This window comes from Frieseomelitta varia, unplaced genomic scaffold (assembly GCF_011392965.1).
Source record: "Frieseomelitta varia isolate USP_RPSP 00005682 unplaced genomic scaffold, Fvar_1.2 scaffold_355, whole genome shotgun sequence".
Taxonomy (NCBI): domain Eukaryota; kingdom Metazoa; phylum Arthropoda; class Insecta; order Hymenoptera; family Apidae; genus Frieseomelitta; species Frieseomelitta varia.
This window is the reverse complement of record NW_025110096.1, coordinates 235,650-255,144: the sequence shown is the minus strand read 5'-3', so window position 1 is coordinate 255,144 and position 19,495 is coordinate 235,650. Positions and strand designations below refer to the sequence as shown.

At 40.9% G+C, this 19,495-nt stretch overlaps 1 protein-coding gene across 1 annotated transcript in view; it reads right to left on the bottom strand.

Annotated features, from left to right (window-relative positions):
- The window catches only part of LOC122530809, a 141,087-nt gene that overhangs the window by 5,192 nt on the left and 116,400 nt on the right, over nt 1-19,495 (bottom strand). Inside the window, exons 4-6 of the mRNA XM_043658121.1 lie at nt 16,994-17,197; nt 14,927-15,094; nt 1,808-1,834 (exon numbers count right to left, since the gene is read on the bottom strand). Of these exons, the coding sequence (XP_043514056.1) occupies nt 1,808-1,834; nt 14,927-15,094; nt 16,994-17,197 (399 nt within the window). The remainder of the gene's footprint in view (nt 1-1,807; nt 1,835-14,926; nt 15,095-16,993; nt 17,198-19,495) is intronic.

Below are 19,495 nucleotides of genomic sequence, written 5' to 3'. Positions count from 1 at the left end.
TCGAGAAAGTTATTTGGGAGACGACGCGGAGTCGTAGTTTTTAAACTCGAAATTTTTAAATCCTTGCAGCTTTTGTTTCTTCTAGATTACTTTCAAGCTCTTTTTTTTGAATTTTTGAGAAACATTTGTGATCAATGATCGTTAGAAATGATTAAATAATACTGGCTTAAATGATATATAACTTAGTAAGACCTTGCTCCACTGCCGCTGTCCATCTCCCTGACGAATATCGAGATTCTTCTTCAATAATGTAACTCGAATGACCTTGCTCGAGAAAGTTATTTGGGAGACGACGCGGAGTCGTAGTTTTTAAACTCGAAATTTTTAAATCCTTGCAGCTTTTGTTTCTTCTAGATTACTTTCAAGCTCTTTTTTTTGAATTTTTGAGAAACATTTGTGATCAATGATCGTTAGAAATGATTAAATAATACTGGCTTAAATGATATATAATAACTTAGTAAGACCTTGCTCGCGAAAGATATTTGCGGGATAACGCGGAGTCGAAGTTTTTAAGTCCTTGCAGTTTTTCTTTCTTCTTTGAATTTTTGAGAAACGTTTGTGATCAATGATCGCTTTTCGCTAGAAATGACCAAATAATACTTCACTCAACTCTGTAGTGTAGGGCGATTCACGCCTGAAAAAAAATTTTTAAATTACGCGTCTAATGAGTACGAAAGTTGTACGATTTTAAAAAAGATAAACACACTGTGAGGAAATTTTCAAGATCCTCTTTATTTTTTTCAATTAGACCATCGTGAATCGAAAGGACGTAAAATTCCAAGTGAAAGCCACATTGATCCTAATAATCAATTTGTCTCGAGAATAGTTTAAAAATTATTTCATGCGTGCAAGTCACGCGAATCAACTTGTACATACACGTGTAATAAAAATTTCCCGTAGAACGCAATATAAAGAGTTGGACTGGATTGGCAAAGAGATTAATTTCGATAACGAAATTAATCGTACTTATCCCCGAGGGAAAATTGCAACTTGCGAACGCGCGATATCCGTGTATCTTGTAAGAACACGCGAGGATAATAGAAACTGCTGGCAATAAGGGACGATGACGCGGCAAATCGATAACGCGTTAAGCATATATATAATTGGGGCAATGTATAACCATTAGGGGTTGTTAATGTTACGGCGCGCATTATTGTAAATCAAGGTTAACTGCAATACGGTGGTTTATTACGCTTTCGCGAAGCTTGTGTAACTTGGTTTGCGGCAACTCCGACGCTGGATAATGGAATTTCGCTCTTCAGCCATCTGGATTAAAATCTATTAACTTAGCGATCGCAACTTGCTCCCTTCCTGCTCCCTCTATAATTCCATCTGCATATGCTTTGCGAATACTTGCAAATAATTTACTTCCAGGATATTACATATATCAGGTACGTTCTACCACCGGATTAATTCCACGGACGTGTTTGAGTCTTCTTTTTTTCTTTTTTCAATTTTTCTCGTGTTGTACGAGACAGCTTTAACGCCCGTTTAAGCCAAGTGATAATTGTCTGCGATAAGATTCTCATGATTTTAAAAACGATTTCTGAATATTTCAAATGTCTCAAACATGGATTTATGAAATTTGGAAGACTCGACGTGCAAAATTGACCAGAACTTTTAAACGTTTCAAGTCAATTGTATTCCAAAGTGCCGGTTAACTAATGTGTGCGTGAACAGATAAACATACAAAGATCGTGTATGTATGTATGTATGCATGTATGTGTATATATGTACGTATGTATGCTGAATCTGATTGTGAGATGACAAAATACAGACAACGAGTGCAACACACAATGTTACGTACCTGTGAAGTAAATGGGCCTGGACAGGGCTGCGCGTGCGAGGGAGTGTGCAGAAGAGAAAAGTGCGTTAGTGCGACAAGGTTAGACGTGTGCACGCGCGCGTATTGGAACCGTGCAGTTGCGTGATGCAAATCGGCTTGGTGAACGAACAAAAGTCGAGTGACGCGTGAATGGCCGCGTGGATGAGCGAGAAAGAGGGTGGAGAAAAAAAGAGAGAATGAAAAGATGAAATAAAACAGCAAGGAAGGAAAAGTAAACGAGAATGATGGTGAATGACACGACGTGGGACAGTAACGATCGAGCGCATGCGCGGCCTGGATTACGAAGAATCGTTCGTCAGTAATAATTAGACCGTTCAGGCTCGCCTTCCGCGTTGACAACGCTGAGAACTTTGCTCATTAACGCGAGTCCCGCTTCTTTTTTTTTTTTACCGTTTCTCTTGCGTTACTTTTATCTTTCGACATAAATTCTAAACTACCCGCGATTCACGCGGTGAATCATGTAAATTGCTGGTTTGCAATGCGAGCGAACTTCGAACTGCCTGTTACAATAACTCGTCCGTTGTGATTGGACTGCGGATTTTTTATGCGAAGTCATACTTTCACAAATATAATTGAAAAAATCGAAACGAACTGGGGAACGAACTCCTGCAATCAGCTTCTGCGATGTAATAAAAGGAAATGTATTTTACTTATCAGTATAAATTGTAACGTAACGTTTACGTAACATTTCATTGCGTTGCAGTTTATTAATTTATTAATTCGCTTGATGAACCGGCCATCTCAATTTGCGTGCCACGTGAAATTTGTTTAACTGTAGCGGATGTAAACAAGGTTTCATAAAAGAAAATAATTTGACAATTTAAATTAAACGATCGCACAGATATTTTTCTTTCACTTTTCAAAAAATACCTATACCAGTGAATAATTAAAACGGATTGAGGAAGTATTGAATTATTTGCATTTATTATAATTTACAGAACACTCAGTATTGTTATGAATATTCCAAGATACTTATTATAAGATTTGGTTTCGCTGATGGGAAAAAGACATGAAAACGGTATGTTTCTCGTACCGAATGTTATAATAAAATATAATACTTTGAATGTTTCATATATTCTTTCGTATTACGCGCTCTCTGCGCGATTCCGTGTCTTTAAATTTCCCGAAAACGCATAAGAATCCGCAGTTTGTAATATGAGCGCCGGAAAGATCGAACTTGGACTGTCTATAACAATAACTCATCGATTCTGGCTGGACCGCGGATTTTTATTCAAAATCATAATTAGAAAAAAAAAAATCGAAAAAACCTGGAATACCTAGAAAATTCTTTCTCGAGCCGAATATTATAAAAAGCATTGAACTTTACATTATTACAGTACGTGCATTCCACGTGATTTCGTATCTTTAAATGTCCCGTAATTTAAACAAACGCGTAGAAGCGTTTCTAATTGTAATATGACCACGTGAATGAAATGTGAAAATTTTGATTTTCAACAGTTCGTTTAACGCGAGAAACTGGCAAAGAGTGGATCCACGATGTTCACCGGTGACGCGTGACGTAACACGTGGTATTACACGAATACGGGACGCAAGGATTATGTCTGTTGCGCGGGCGATTACGTTAGAACGAGCCAGATGCGCCGATCAATAAGCGTGAATTACAAACGAAGGCCCGTTTCTCTTTGGCCGAGCGCGGCGAAGCGTTAGTCGATATTTTCCGTAATAAGCGGTGATAATTGCTTAATTAAACTGGGGCCGTGAAACGCGCAATGCGTTCCTGTCAGCGGCAGCCGGGCCTGTCCCGTATCTTGGACGACTTTACCGCGTCGAAACGTACATTCGTTGCAGTTATTGAACAATCTGCAGGCATTGTTCGAGTGCTGGGAACACCTGTAACGTTCAATTACAAAGTCGATGGTCCGCGCTCCGACGAGAGAAAAATGCTTCGCCACGTCGTCCCTCCGACGAGCCCGCTCCCCTCTGGCATTTATTGCCAACTGAAACACGTAATTCATCAGCGTGTATTTCTCGATCGACCTAATTAAATTCGCACGTTTCTTTTTCTCTTTTTTTCTTTTTTCTCTTTTTCAACAATTCGCAATCTAGAAAATTCAACGTTGTAACACTCTCGACAGTTCGCGGTTAACGACGGGTACGGTGGCACAGGTTATTGTACCGTGACTATCGGCGATAATCGTATCGGCGGATTGTCACGGTTGTCAACGACGGCGTGTTTCGATCGTAGAATGATAATCGTTTTATTTCGTTTCTACGCGAAATCGTTTTACTGCGCGGGGCGTAATGCCACATAGCTGGAGGGAACGCGCGCTACGTCGCCCGCATCAGGTTAAAATCGATTGTTGCCAACGATGATGACGATCCACACGATGTCATTGACTGCGGTTCTGATTCGCATTGTGATCCGTTTGATTGATTACCGTTTACATCGGGCCGTGCATCAAATCGAAATCAATTTTCTTTCACGATCGGCCGGAATTATCCCGCGAAATCACGCGTGCAACTTGAAGAGCATCTTGATTCGGTCCACATAATTTTACGGCGTACCATGTAACGAGGTTCTTTTTATTGAAAAAGAAAAGTTACGCTTAATTTTTGTTATAGGTATTGTAAATCAACCCTCTTGCAGATCATATTCATAATTGTTTCTTCAAAAATTAAATTCTGTACTGAAGAAATATCCTTTTTATTGAAAAAGAAAAGTTACGCTTAATTTTTGTTACAGGTATTCCAAATCAACCCTTTTGCAGATCATATTCACCTTGTGGGTGACTCAAAAGAGAACTATAATACGCCGTACGACGATCGAAGAGTTAATTGTTTCTGCAAAAATTAAATTCTGTACTGAAGAAATATCCTTTTTATTGAAAAAGAAAAGTTACGCTTAATTTTTGTTACAGGTATTCCAAATCAACCCTTTTGCAGATCATATTCACCTTGTGGGTGATTCAAAAGAGAACTATGATACGCCGTACGACAATCGAAGAGTTAATTGTTTCTGCAAAAATTAAATTCTGTACTGAATAAATATCTTTCGAATCAACGTTAGTTATTAAGTGTTATTAATCATTCTGTTGCAACTATCACAGATTGTCATAATTATTATGTAAATATGTATATACTTTTATTATTATTAATCAGGTATTTTATGTGATTTATGTAATTTATTATTAAATATAAGTATTTTATGTTAAATTATTTTTATTATTAAATAGGTATATCATGTTTATTTATCATTGAATAAATATTTCAACTTAACTTTATGTTATTTTTTTCGTTCAAGTACCACTATATACATGCGACAATGTTTCAATTTCGAGACGACAACTTTACCAATAACTCGAATTTCAATTTTCTTAGAAATTCTAAAATTTCTAGAGAAACTTGATTTGATCAGAACATCATTGGTAAAAATTTGATCAACACGAAAGAATCAAATTTATAATGCAAGAGGATTAATTCATAGCGTCACAAATCAAAACCTGTATGCCTTTCACGTCACGCTGTACGAAACAATCCTCAGCCAATCTAACTCTCCAGTTGATGATTCGAATTACTCGTTGATCGAGTTGCTAATTGCTAATAAACGATGCTGATCAAATTCGTTTTTCACCGCGGAACGGAGAAGTGTCTCTCGGCAGTAGAGAACTTATTTATTCGCGCGTTTGATCGACAGACGAGAGGGCCGACGACAGGACACTGACGAAGTGGAAGTTTAGTCAATCGGCGGTAACCAATCGCGGATCGCGCGCTGCTGCTGGCCGGACACGGACAAAGGGGCGAACCAAGTTATCTCCGGACGGTGGATAGAATTAGTCAGACGCCGCGGCGCGACCGCGCCGATGAGGGTGCACAAGGTGGCCGACAGTGACTTGATGCGGTTAGCGATTCGCGCTGCTAATTCGATTTGATGCTCTAATGCCTTCGTCACGTCCAACCGTTGCCGTACAGTATTCATGTAAATACGAATTACATACGTATTTCGCTGGTAGTCGCTGCGGTCACGACGTTCGCGTTGACCACCTCGGTGAGAACACTGCTCAAGGACTCGTCTCTCTCTCTTTCTCTCGCTCTGTGAGAGAAATTCACTCTTTGCTCTCGGGTTCGGGTTCATGATAACGTTGTTTGTCGACTGAATATGTCTCAGTCTCAGAGGCGAGAGACCGTAACGAATTGGGAATAAAATGCAATGTGGCGACGATTAACGTCTAACGTTGACCCCCTACGTTAGGTGAATGAGGACGTTGTAATTTCACAGAGAGCGCAACAAACGCGAGTGAATCCAGTTCCAATTTGAAGAGGCAAACTTTCAAACGTGGTATAACTCAAAAAAAAAAAAAAAAAAGGAGAAGAATCGAACTGCGAAATTTGTTTGCCCAGCCACAAAGAATTACGCAAAAATGTGTTCGAATCGAAGATGATCAAACACGTAACGTAAATAATATGTAAGAACACGTACGTTGCAATTGGATGTTTTTATTACTCGAATTTCTTTCCCCTGAAATAAACAAGCAAACGAGCGAACAGCGCCTCGGTGGCGAAAATAAAACAACGAACGAGTTGCAGTCGGAATTTCGAATTCTAGATACATGTATGTACATATGTATGCATGTACAGGGTGTCCCAGTTTTTTCCGGCATAACTTTGCCAGCGTGTTCTACAAGCAAAGGAAAAGCATGTTATATGAACGTATGCTCTTAAATGTTTTATTAAGGACTTATAACTAATAACACAAGAATGATAATAAACTGGCGTTTCGTCGACACAGCGTACGAACGTGTATCATCAGCGTTACAGAAACTCACATAACCTCATTGAAGCTCTGTGTTTGCTAACAAATCCAACAAAAACTAAGCAAAACAACAGTAGATCTTCTTAATGTAATAACATTTTCAAAATGACGCCCGTTATCACGAATACAGGATTGGCATCTAACAAAAATTGACTCTATCGCATTATTAATGTCTTCTTCATTTTCTCTAATCGCGGCAAATGCGTCATTAATCCTCTGTACTAACTGCTCACGAGTGTTAATTTGTGCTTCATAAACTTTTGCTTCCACAACTCTCCACACGTAAACATCGATTGGCGTGATGATATTGGAGGTCATGAGATTGGTCCTCCTCGACTTATCTATCTTTGTGGATAATGGTCATTTATCTATTGCCGTACTGGTACTGCGTAATGTATTGGACAACCGTCTAATTGAATCCATAAGTTTTGTCGAAGTAATAATGGAATACCACCTGCTACTTCTGTCTCAAATTCGTTTTCTAAGAAATCCAGAAAAGACTGTGCCGTTAATCTATCTGGTGAAAAGTGAGGTATTAAACGTTATTAGCTCGGCAGAAATCAATGACGATATCAACTACTTCAGCAAGAAAACATAAGAGTTTATGTAAACACAAATAGATATTCATAATACGTTCCTACGTTGTGTCAACGAAATGCCAGTTCATTATCATTTTGTATTATTAGTTATAACTCCTTAATAAAACGTTTAAGAGCATACGTTCATGTAACATTTTTTTTCTTACTTTTGCTTCTACGACACGTTGACAAAGTTATGCCGGAAAAAAACTGTGACACCCTGTATGTACGTTCGACTGCATTTATCGTCGGCAGAGATGATCGCTTATCACTTTTATTCGAGCCCAGCGAAATACTGGCTCATTAGGAATCTCGTTCGCCCGATGGCAATGCCCGATAAAACGCCCCGGTCTGTTAAAGTTTCCACGAACGAGAACCACGGCGAGATTCTCTCTATTTGGTTTTGCCGAAACGTATAACGATTAAGCTCGATATTAGGTTACCGCGTGCCCGTAGATTTTTCGGTGTGGAACGAGGCGGAAGAAGTGCAACGGTTAACGGTAATGGCGAACACGGACTATTGGCATAGTTTTCAAGTGGTACTTGAAATTATACCTATTTCGAGAAACCTGGCCACGATCCAGCCTGTCGTATACCTTCTAGATAAGATCCATCGTTTCAACAGGGAGGAAGGGAAAAAGGAAAGAAAGGGAACGAACATGGCGGAGGAAGGACAAAAGATTTGCAAATACAAAGAAAGAAAGAAGAAAGAAAAAAAAAAATAAATAAATAAAACTACAAATAAAAGAGAAATATTTGATTCCCATTGGCGATCGATGGCACTGCGCCTGACACCTTTCTCCCCCCACTCCTGCTGTTCGCTTTTTCGTTTCCCTGTAATTTATACGGTTTCCCGGCGATCGTATTTCACATTAAACTGTCGGCCGAACGGATCAGATGTGCCCGATTCGTTCAAAGATGCGGCTCCGTTGGCCGCATTATTTGCAATTTAAATAATCCGACAGATCGGTAATTAATCGTCCGGCTCCGACAACATTTTTTTCCCCTCCCGCTGTTCGAGTAAGCTAATATCGGCATCAGCCGAGGATTTACATCGGTACGCGAGACGAATGGACATACACGCACACACACACACGATTGGCGCGTTTGAATTTTCTAGTGCAATCGCGGCAATCGATATCATATTTGTTGGCTTGTGGCTTCGTTTCGGGAAATTAAATTCCGCGATGCTGGGCAGAGCGACCTGACGCTGGCCACGCGTGTTCTCCGATTCGCCGCCTTAATACCGCCATTGTGGTTTCGGCACTTTTTCGCGAAAGCAACGTAGAATGAGGACAATGATTAAAGCAATTTTATTATATCATTACTAAAATGTTGTATGGATTTGTAAAATTAAAATAAATAATAAGGGAAATAATATTTTTAAACATATACGTACATTTAATAATTTTCTTTCACGTGGTAAGATTCAAAACATTTCCCCAGAGTACCATATACTGTGTATTTGTGCATCGAAAAAAATACTTGGGATGATCATGAACAAATACCAAATACATTTTAAAGTGCCTCTTCTAAGGCGCCAAACAGGTTTATGGAAACTAACGTTTCTGGCGATCCATAGTACAAAGGGTTATTTTACATACAAACTAAAATGAAAAATGCAAAAAATTTGCTACTTTTTTTCCAATAAAATATCTTTGTTAGAATGTGTACAGAATTTTCAATATTTGCTTTCCTAACAACACATGATATTAATGCGTTTTAAACTAGAGACGGCCCTTGCCCCTCCCATTCTCCTAATCCTAGCGCTATCCCCTCCACTGCATCGATTTCTCCACAGGCAGTAGAGGGGATAGCGCTAGTAAAAGTAGGGGCAAGGGCCGCCAGTTGGCCATTTCTATTTTAAACAAACGTTACAACTAGAATCGCAAATGACGCGAAAGTGTCTTCTAACCACTATTTTACAAATGACGCACAATCACCGGCCTGTACAGTATTAATTGTCTCCCGTCTTTTCGTCCGTATGATAACCGAAAGTCGGTAATAGTAATTTCATAGATCGCGATACGCTCGACGAGCCACATGTTCGTGACGAATTCGACAATTCCAAGTGCACGCGTTATTATTATTGGAAAGTAACGATCGCGATATGAAGCTAGATTTCGAATTACACGTGTACGCGTGCACGTTCCTCCCAGCTACAGACGCAGTCGTTGGAAAGACACCGACGTACGATATAAAGCTAGAGGGAATTGGATTTCTATCCTCTCCTCTTTACTTCATTCCGCTCGGCGTTGTCAATGCGAAAAAACACAGCGAACACAGTGGAAAATTAAATTTCGTTCCAAGGTAGCAGCGCGTATTTTCGTTACCAAAATACACGTCCCGGCCACGGGAATATTTTACAGAGGGCGAGAGAGAGAGAGAGAGAGAGAGAGAGAGAGGGCGTCATCTTGAGATCCGTAATTCGAGTTTGAATCTTCGACGGGTATATTGCCTGTCGGAATGTCCCTGCGGTCTAATGGAGGCATCTCGTGGCATCTATTAGCAAATGGTTCCCAACGGTCAGCGCTTGCCCGCGTTAACCCCGTGCTCGCCACCGTCAGAAAGACGATTGATATTACATTAGATCAGCGTAGTCTAATATAGGCCAGTCGAAAACCACGTTACTAAATTGCCGATCGCTAGGGACTCGACACAGTTACCGGCCCCACGCCGACGTAAACCTGCCCCGGGCATGCATTAAACGCGAGTGGAACGTGCAGAGTCGCGAGGCTCTTCCTTCTTCAAGCTCGTTGCTATTACTCTTTGGAAATTTCAAGCAGCATGCGGATACTTTACATACTTTTGTGTCGCGTGTCGTCGATCGTTTAATCGAATCTCATTAAGTTCTGACTTCAAACTGACCCGTCACGTTTCGAGGAAATACAATCGAAATTGTACCGTTTTTACGAGGCTGACGACACACGGATGATTTCGAATGACGATTTTCATGTATTTTCTAAATGACAACGGATTTCTTGTTAATACAAAGAAATTATATTATCGTATATTCATCGTCGACCTAGCAATTCGTCCACCTTTTTGTATTGACGAGAAGTCCTAACGTTTACCGCGCTTCTCCAAGGCCATTGTGTCATCTCCCGATTGACATTTGACTTTCACCAAGTATATCGGGGCAATGAAATAATAAATAATATGATTGGCTCTCATCGCCGAGCCAACACATATAAAATAGTCTCGTTGGCAGCGTGTTAGTAAAAACGTTAAATGTTAGTTAATAAGTGTAAGATTAGGCTAGTGACCGTCAGTCTAGTGAGTTAATTATTCAAAGAAAGTGATTTATTTTCATTTCAGTGGGTGGTCTTTCAAAAAATAGTCAACGATCGATACCAGTCGTGAGTGGCCTTAACACAAGATATATCGAGAAATATCGAGCCAAACATTTCCAAATATTTCCACCGATTTCTCTCTCTCTCTCTCTCTCTCTCTTTCTCTGATGTTAGACACGATCTTCGATTTCTCTCCCTCGAACAATTTCAGACTGATTTAACAATTTCTCGTTTCACGGTCCGAAAATAAATTGAACCAATTGTCGGGGAACGGACACGGGCGTACGTACGATCGGCGGCGTAACCGGGGGCGACGCACGCACGCACCGGCAGATATATCGAACGTCGCTGGCGTCGTCGTTCACGTGTCACTGATACGTCAACGTCGAGAAGTTTGATCTAGCGATCCGCTTTAACGGACGAGCCCCGCGCCCAGAGGGCAAAGACTCGCAGGATCAGAACCAAGTATCTGTCTTCGCAGCATCGCGCCATCCATGTATCCAACCGTATGTAGGTAGTTAGGCAAGCCAAGGAACTGGCTGGTACATAGGCATCGAGAGAGAAACAGAGAGAGAGAGAGTCTGGGTCTTAATCCGCGCCCCTAATTTCCACGGAACGTACGCGTAATGCGATCACACTTCGACAAGCAGAGGCAATGGCTGGCGGAGCAGCAAATTCCCGACGAAACGATCCGTAACCGGGGTGCTCGATGTTTTCCCGCCGCGCCTCCCTCTCCCACTGCTTTGCTTAACGCCCCAGAACACGGTTCGACGACGACGTCGTCGTCGTCGTCGTCGTCGTCCTCGTCGTTGTTCCGCGATATCGGCAGACGACTAATTGGTAGCCGGGGCTACGGCGTCAACGAAACACCCCGGCCAAACGAGATCCGGGCGAAATTTCGTTTAAAAGTTTGGCAGCCAGCCTCGCCACCGACGTCAAGAACTCGCCGCTGCAGCCTCGGCTACGATGCCGAGAGGGCGGCCAACTCGAGAAGCCGCAAAGCTACTTTCTCATCTCCGTGGTAACGCTAAAACTGCGTTACGCGGCGCACCGAGGAACCCTGCTGAAAACCCTCCCCTACCCGCCACCGCCCCCTCTAGCCCCCGTCAGCTTGGCCCAGGCCTAAATACCCACGGCATTCCAAAACAATATAGCCGCTCGACTAACTTCTAGCGCTGACCTACGTTCTAACTAGCTTGGGCCTCGCTACTCGCAACTTCTAACTCGGTTACCTTCTACGTTTCTCGCCCCTCCCTTCCCCCCTACGGCGCCGTCCTCGTCCTTTTCCACGCTTTGTTCCCCCATCGACGCTCGGATAATCCCCATTAGCGTGTTGTTCCAATTTTTCCACTGTTTGTAAAAAATTGCACCACGCACGGGTAGTATCCGCGCGTGAATTGAGTCTGTCAGTAAGGAATGAAAATGAAATGTTGTAGAAATGCCTACTTGTTTCGCATAGGTTAACAAATAATAATGATAATTAGCATTTCAGAAAACAAAAATAAATTTAATTCGGTGACACTGTCGCTACTGCAATTCAAAATCTTCCGACCGACCTTTTCTTTTCAGTTGGTACAGACTCGCTTGAAATATTTGCAATTTCGACTTCATTTTCACTGTTGATGTCAACTATTTCTTTGAACTTTGTGGAAGTTTTAAGACTCGTTGAGAGTTTCGATCAATGTCTACAATATATGTATTTTCTGGCTGCGTAAATTCAGATTACACGAATTGATATCGCGTGATAATTTACCGCGTGAAAAGAGACTCGCGTAAAAAAAGTGCCGCGTAAATGGAGAGACGAGTGTGTGACACAAAATCGGGTGTATAATTATAAAATCCAATTGATTTGCGTCTTTAATTTCGAGTGTCATTTATACTCTTCAAGTAGCATCCGCATTCCAGGGACTTCTTAGAAAGTTACTAGAAAGTCCGAGGATCTTTTGTGTCTTCAATGTGAATTTTATCGCGCTATCGACTTTCCTCACAGTCGAGTGCGAAACTTTTGGTTTAAATCGATTGCACAGACGCGTGATTCGAGAATAACGAGCTCAACTGTCAGAACTGAAAGACTCTTGGTTATTTAACGGGCCGACGCATAAGACAGTTTGTCGATTACGACGCTGTTAGCCGCGGCGGAACGGTGGCGCTCTGTCTGAAACGTTTGCCTTTGCCTCAAGATCCTCGCTCGATTCTCTCGCCTACGGCCATTTCGCCAAGCATCGCAATTACCGGGCCAGAAACCCGGTGCAAACCGAGAGAAAGCAACCCAGAAACTGCGCTGTAATTGTCCCGCGCAGCCCGCGATAAACATCGACGCGGAATTGCATCCTCTCGAGGAGATTCTTTGTCGCCGTCGTTTATCGAGATTTCTCCTATCATTTCGCTTCCCAATTTTTTCGCTCGTCTCGAGTATTCCAACTTCTCACGCAAAAGGTGAAATTTCTTTCTTTATATTGTATTCTACTCATCACGAAGATACCATATAGGTCACGACCTAGTAGTTCTTTCGAAAAGTGGCAAAAAAGTTTCTTAATCGTTTAACATTGCGTGCGTGCTAACAGCGACTTTATGGTTCTCAGCGCGTGCATCTCAATATTGCGTAACGTTTATATTTTAAATAATATTAACAGTTAGTTTCGTCATTTGATTATTTAGATTCACATCGACGCTACAACTATGGTAAATCGAATGTTAGTGAAATCTAATACGAAAATTACGTAAAATAGACATCCACGCGTTCAGAATTATAAAGTCGCTGTTAGCACGCACGTGTCCACGGTGCGAACGTCATAAAATTGATCTACGTACAGTAAAATTTACCAATTTCACCATGACTTATTAAACTTTATTAAACTTGGGTTTACAGGAAATCCAATCATTGACCTGATTTAAATCATTTTCCAATTATTCGCTAGCAATGAGAATTCCAACATTGCACGCAAAAGGTGAAATTTCTTTCTTTATATTGTATTCTACTCATCACGAAGATACCATATAGGTCACGACCTAGTAGTTCTTTCGAAAAATGGCAAAAAAGTTTCTTAATCGTTTAACATTGCGTGCGTGCTAACAGCGACTTTATGGTTCTCAGCGCGTGCATCTCAATATTGCGTAACGTTTATATTTTAAATAATATTAACAGTTAGTTTCGTCGTTTGATTATTTAGATTCACATCGACGCTACAACTATGGTAAGTCGAATGTTAGTGAAATCTAATACGAAAATTACGTAAAATAGACATCCACGCGTTCGGAATTATAAAGTCGCTGTTAGCACGCACGTGTTCGCAGTGCGGACGTTGTAAAATTGACCTACGTACGCTAAAATTTATACAATGACCTGTGAAACCTTATTAAACTTGGATTTACAGGAAATCCAATCATTGACCTGATTTAAGTCATTTTCCAATTATTCGCTAGCAATGAGAATTCCAACATTGAACGCGAAAAGGTACTCACCACTCACTGCCTAAATTTATACCTGTTATGCATCGAACGTTGTCTGCATATTGTGCTCGATCGTAATCGTTCATTGCGCGAAATTCCTGTCGAATCGGAAGACAAAAATCGCAGATCCAGCCAGTCGACCAGACTATTGATATTAAGCTTTTAACGAGGAACATGTTTACAGGAAACCTGATTTAACTCAGGCCAGGGGCTCGATACCAGCCGGTAATCCTGTTAGCCTGGTAATCGTATTTGAGGCACGGATCGTTAACTTATCGCTCCGCGGGAGATTTTACTTTGCGATTTCCGGGACCGGCTGCGCTCGCGGCAATCGGCGAATTTCTCTCCGCGCGCGGCTATCCAACGTGTCTCTCGGAATTTTCTAACCTCGTTAATTTCCACGCTCGATCGCAAGTATTTCCTAACCTCCCTGCCTTCTTTCTTTCTTTTCTTCTTCGATAATCCGATTCGTCTCGATAAAAGCATAGATACATGACGAATTGTATGAATTGGTACGTTTTCTAATAGGCCCCCACACACGTTGATGCACGCATCGACTTCTCGAAACCTGCATTTAGAATCAGTTTGCCTGTCCGTACGTTGCAAAATGCGTCATGAAACCTAGAAACTGATGCATGTGTCACGGTGATAAGATATTCAAATACAAAGAGAACAAGGCACCTTCAAAAACAAAGAGACTTTGCTCATAACTCGACTGATTTCTTTACTGATTCTTCAGCCTTTTATACAGGGTGTTACCTCAGCAGACTTCTCAGAAGAGACAGATAACTTTGTACATGCGTATTTCAACGCGCGCAGGGGCCTCAAACACCGTTACTTTCGTTCAACTTTCGATAAATTGATGCGTTGAATTCGGCGTCGGGTGGGTGCAGTGATACAGCATGCAATGCGACGAACGAAGTGCACGAAGCAGCGAGAGGCAGTGAAAATGGCGCGCGGAACGGAAATGGCGAGGCTTACAACTTACCGTTGGTGAGATGCATGCGAGTATGCTCGTCCGGGAAGACGGTTTCGGAACGATCGCTGGCCGTGGAACTGCTGCTTAAAGCGCTCGTGTGACCTCGTCGCGTTCGTCGCCCCAAGGTCCCACCGCCGGTGCTCGTCTTCTTCGATGGCGCCGCGTAAACCGTTTCACCTGTGTACCAAGAATCGTTGCAATATCTTTTTTACTACGTTGGAATATCTTTCTCGGGAAATGTCTTCCGGCAGTCGAAAATTCGAGCGGAATTTTCGATTTTTCAACGTTAAGTCGCTACCACTTATTTTGAAAATTCTTCACGATGAATGAAACGAATTTAACGCGATTCAAATTAATACGTTCAAGAAAATTGCCATGTCAGTTAGGATCGTACAGGTTGTACCTTTTTTGCGAATCAAATTCACCCTTTCACAGGTCAAACTCGTCTTTTTTGCAAATCAAATTCACCTTTTAGATGAACTCGAAAGTGATGTAATGTCGTTTTTCGTGATTTTATTCGTAATCGTTCTGTTGTAACTATCACCCCTGCAGACTGTCATAATTATTATATAAAAACGTATATAAAACTACCCCTTGCAGAGGATTTTGTCTTTTATGTAATTTTATGTAATTTTATGCTATTTTTTGTTCAAGTGTTATTACATACAGTGACGAGCAAAATTGAATGCACACGTGGAATTTTTTAACGTAAATAATACTTGTAAATGTAGAATACAATTAAAAGTAAAATACGTAGTATGTTTCAGTTTAAAAGAAGATTCCATCATCGCGTAACCACCACTGTTGATATACAGATACAAATTGTTTTCGTGAAATCAGTTTTGCATCGATATCAATTTAAATGAAAAATTATCGATACTTTAAACTGTTAGAACTTTGTAAAAAAGAATCACGTAACAATATACTTTATGTCGTTTTAAAACTTCTGTTTTTACCACTCTAACTTCGTCTTTTTTCCCAAGGTATTTTTATTATTATGTAGCAAATGGAAAAAAGATTGTAAAAGTTCACACATATGTAAACATACTCACAGAAAAATTTTTCTTATTAAATCTATGATCTCGAAGATTGAAAGATTCTTTAAAACTTGTTGTACGACTTTTTCGCAATTTTGAATGTTAGGATTAAATGACAAGAATTCAAGAAATTTTAACATTTCGTCACGTAATCCTGATATCCAAAGTTCGATAAAATAACAGAAAAGGATCGTACAGCAAGGTTTGAGAACAGAATTCGTTCTAAACAGAAAATTTCAATTTTCAAGACCGTGGTGGAATCGTCAAGAACATTGTTTCAATTTTTGCAATTCTCGGGAATAAAAGTACTTTTACTTTCCCCCTAGCTGCACGATGTAAAAAGATCTTTGAAAAAAACCGTTCTTCGTAGAACGGTTAAAATAGAAGTTTCACGCTATGAAATGAGACCAAGTGATTATTATAGATCGTTATACGATTTTCTTTTACAAAAATAAAACAGAAGTATCGACAATTTCTCAGTATATATTCAGTCGTGCTTTTCACTGTGCGTGCACGCAATAAAATCTTTATCCCAGAACAATAATACTTTACGTTCGAATTGTTGTCACAATGGTTTAGAAAAGTCAATTTGTAGAAAAAACTTGATCTGCAAGAAAGAACTGAATTTGATCTACGATCTGAGATTTCAGTTTCGACTGCAGTGAACGTGACCATTCGAATTAATTTAACGATTCAGCGGCGAATCTTTCGAAAGAGTGAATGCTTGTGTCTCTAAAGAAAAAAAAAGAAGAAAAAAAACTCTGGCATTCCATGCGACTGCTTTACCCGGCTGTCGATGGCCAATATTTACAAGGCCAATATTTACAAGAGCCAGAGACGAGGTATATCGCGAATGTTATTCCATGGCGGGTAGTTAGCGTTTCCCATGCATTAATCAAGTCGAGCAGCTTGACTGGCTACGTAACGTAACGCGGGACTCGTCTCGCGGCATTTGTAAGTATCATCTTGGTTGCGAACGCGGGCGCAGCAGCACAGCACAACGAACGTAACCCGCTCGCGGCTCTAATTAACTCCGCACCGTTGCCATTGCGGGATCTCTCCGATGATATGCTCCCGTTGTAATGATGCCGGCGGGAGTTGGTGCTCTCGAGGGGAAACGGAGATGCCTGTCGATGATTCGGCGTCAAGGTTGGAGGCGGTGTTGGAAACGGCGTTGTCGGATTATCGGTGGTCGCGGCCCCCTCCGTGTCCGATCCAGTGCGATACGATCGATCACCAACGCCTGCAAGCATAAATTTCGCATTTCGGGTTTTAGCGAAATCCCGCTCTCCGAGTGGATTCGAGACACTATTGCGTGCAGTTTGCTCTCTGAATAAAAATGATCTTCAATTTGATTTGATCTTTCACCCTTTCACCCGGCCGCCACTCATGAACGAGATCTCATATCAAAGGTGTACACATTGATCGAATCATTTCCCGAGACGGTTTTGAAATAGAATCTCTCTTGAATCTCCTGATAACATTTTCACGAGGGAATGTTTTTTTTTTTTTTTTTTTTTAACGCTAGACGCAGCGACGAGTAAAGCGTGAAATTTTCATCGGAGACAGATGTTGTAGTAACAGAAATGGAAAATCTTTGCAACACTTATAAATAGAGTGCACAAGCTCTTATTTGTGTATTTTACGAAGAATCATTCAAGACTCTGTAAATACACTGTTTTATATCTGCAAAGTATCTAACGAAAATTATTAATTGGTCATTTCGACCATTCTGGTAGTTTCAGTATCAAACAAACTTTAAGTTTTCAAAATCTTAAATTTTTAATTAACAGCTATATCTGCCGAATCGCAATAGATTAAGAAAGATCTTTTATTATACGATAATTTCTTGTCTTATAAATATTTCATTGTCGAATGATAAAAATAGAAAAAGCATGTCTCGAGGGTTGAAATGTATTATGTACTCTTCAACGTGCGATCATTCCAAAATACGTTAATAAATAACCATACATTATATATCCGGCGCTCGTAATAAAAGGGTTTCCGTTATTTTCTACTTTCTTTTTTTCTGTTATTTTGCTACAGACAACCAACGAAATTATGTATTGTACGATTTCTCAAGGACTCGTCGAGATCATTAATTTTCTTCTCGCGAGAACGTCGTGTCGGTTAGCCTTCTAATTCTCTCTCCCCTTCTCTTGTAATCCGTCGACAAAGGGCCGCCCGTGTTCCTCGGTAGACCGAGCTTATCCCAACGCGTCTGCTCTTAAACCTAGCCTCGTTGTCACCGAATGGCTTGTCCATCGAATCGAACGAGTGTCGGAATGCGTCGCTCGCTATGCAAATACACGACTGTCCAAGACCGAGGCGGGACTCGAACGTGTCCGTCAAATAACGTCGGATCGGTGACCGGCGATCGCGTTTACTCGTCAATTATAAATTATACGCATACGACACTTATTTAGAGTAGTTTCGCAGAAAATTGAAACGAAATTTCGACTCGAATTGTTCTTCAGTTTTGCAGGGGCAATGAATCAGTCTCTCATTGCAAGTGCAGAAAGGACGTAGGAGAGGAAGAAAAAATAAATAAATAAATCGCGCGTCACTTTCGCTCCGATTTTCAGCTACTTTTGGCTCTCACGACACCCGTCGCGTTCTGTTTTACGCGCGAGCATCCGACAATCTGGCTGTGACAATCGGCGAGCATCATCCGCGACAACGGCTCGTCATGTCGGAATATTCTTGTCGGCGATGCTCGACGCGATTCGTGACGCGAAAGTGACGACGATACGGCACGCGGCGGCTTCAACGATGCTTTCCCTCTGCAAGTGTGCCCACCATTTAGGTGCGGATCGACAGGCGGGATTTTCTGTTAATCGCGAGCAAATTGTACGTGCGTACGACGATCTACGTTTGGCGATGATTCAATACGCGATTCAGATTAGAACGACCTGTACTGCTCTTTTCCATACACGCGAGAGACTTGTTACTCCGTTGCTTGTTCATCCTTTTTCTCGATTCTGTCGAGTTTTTTTCTACGCTATAACTACCAAAATGGTCAAAACGAACCAATTTATAATTTTTCTTAGAGTAATTTTGCAAGCTTACGATTTGTGTTTTTTTTAGAGATCATTTTTATAAAATATATGAATAAAAGTTCGTGATCATTATCTTATTACGAACCTTTTCCTGTCCCTTGCGTTCTAACTTCTTTGACTCGATTTGTATAATACTCGATCATCGGTAATTCAAGCACAATGAGTCGAATTGAGAATTTTTGCGAATTGTTTTCAATTTGCATTGATTTCAAAATGTTCGTCAATCTCGAAAATGATAAAACAACGATTCAAGTTGAAACAAAACTGGCCGAAAATTATATTTTCACCGAACAATTTGATCACAGTTTCACTGTAGCGTGCCGATCTAGTTCTACGTATTTTCTTTTCTTTGACGTACGAGCCGATCGGTGGCTCGCTGCCTTCAACGCTAATGAAGTGCAGCTAGTTCAAAGTAAAGTTTGATTTGTGATATTGATTAAAGAGTGTGAATTGAATCCCTGGAATGCACTGGGTTTGGGGAC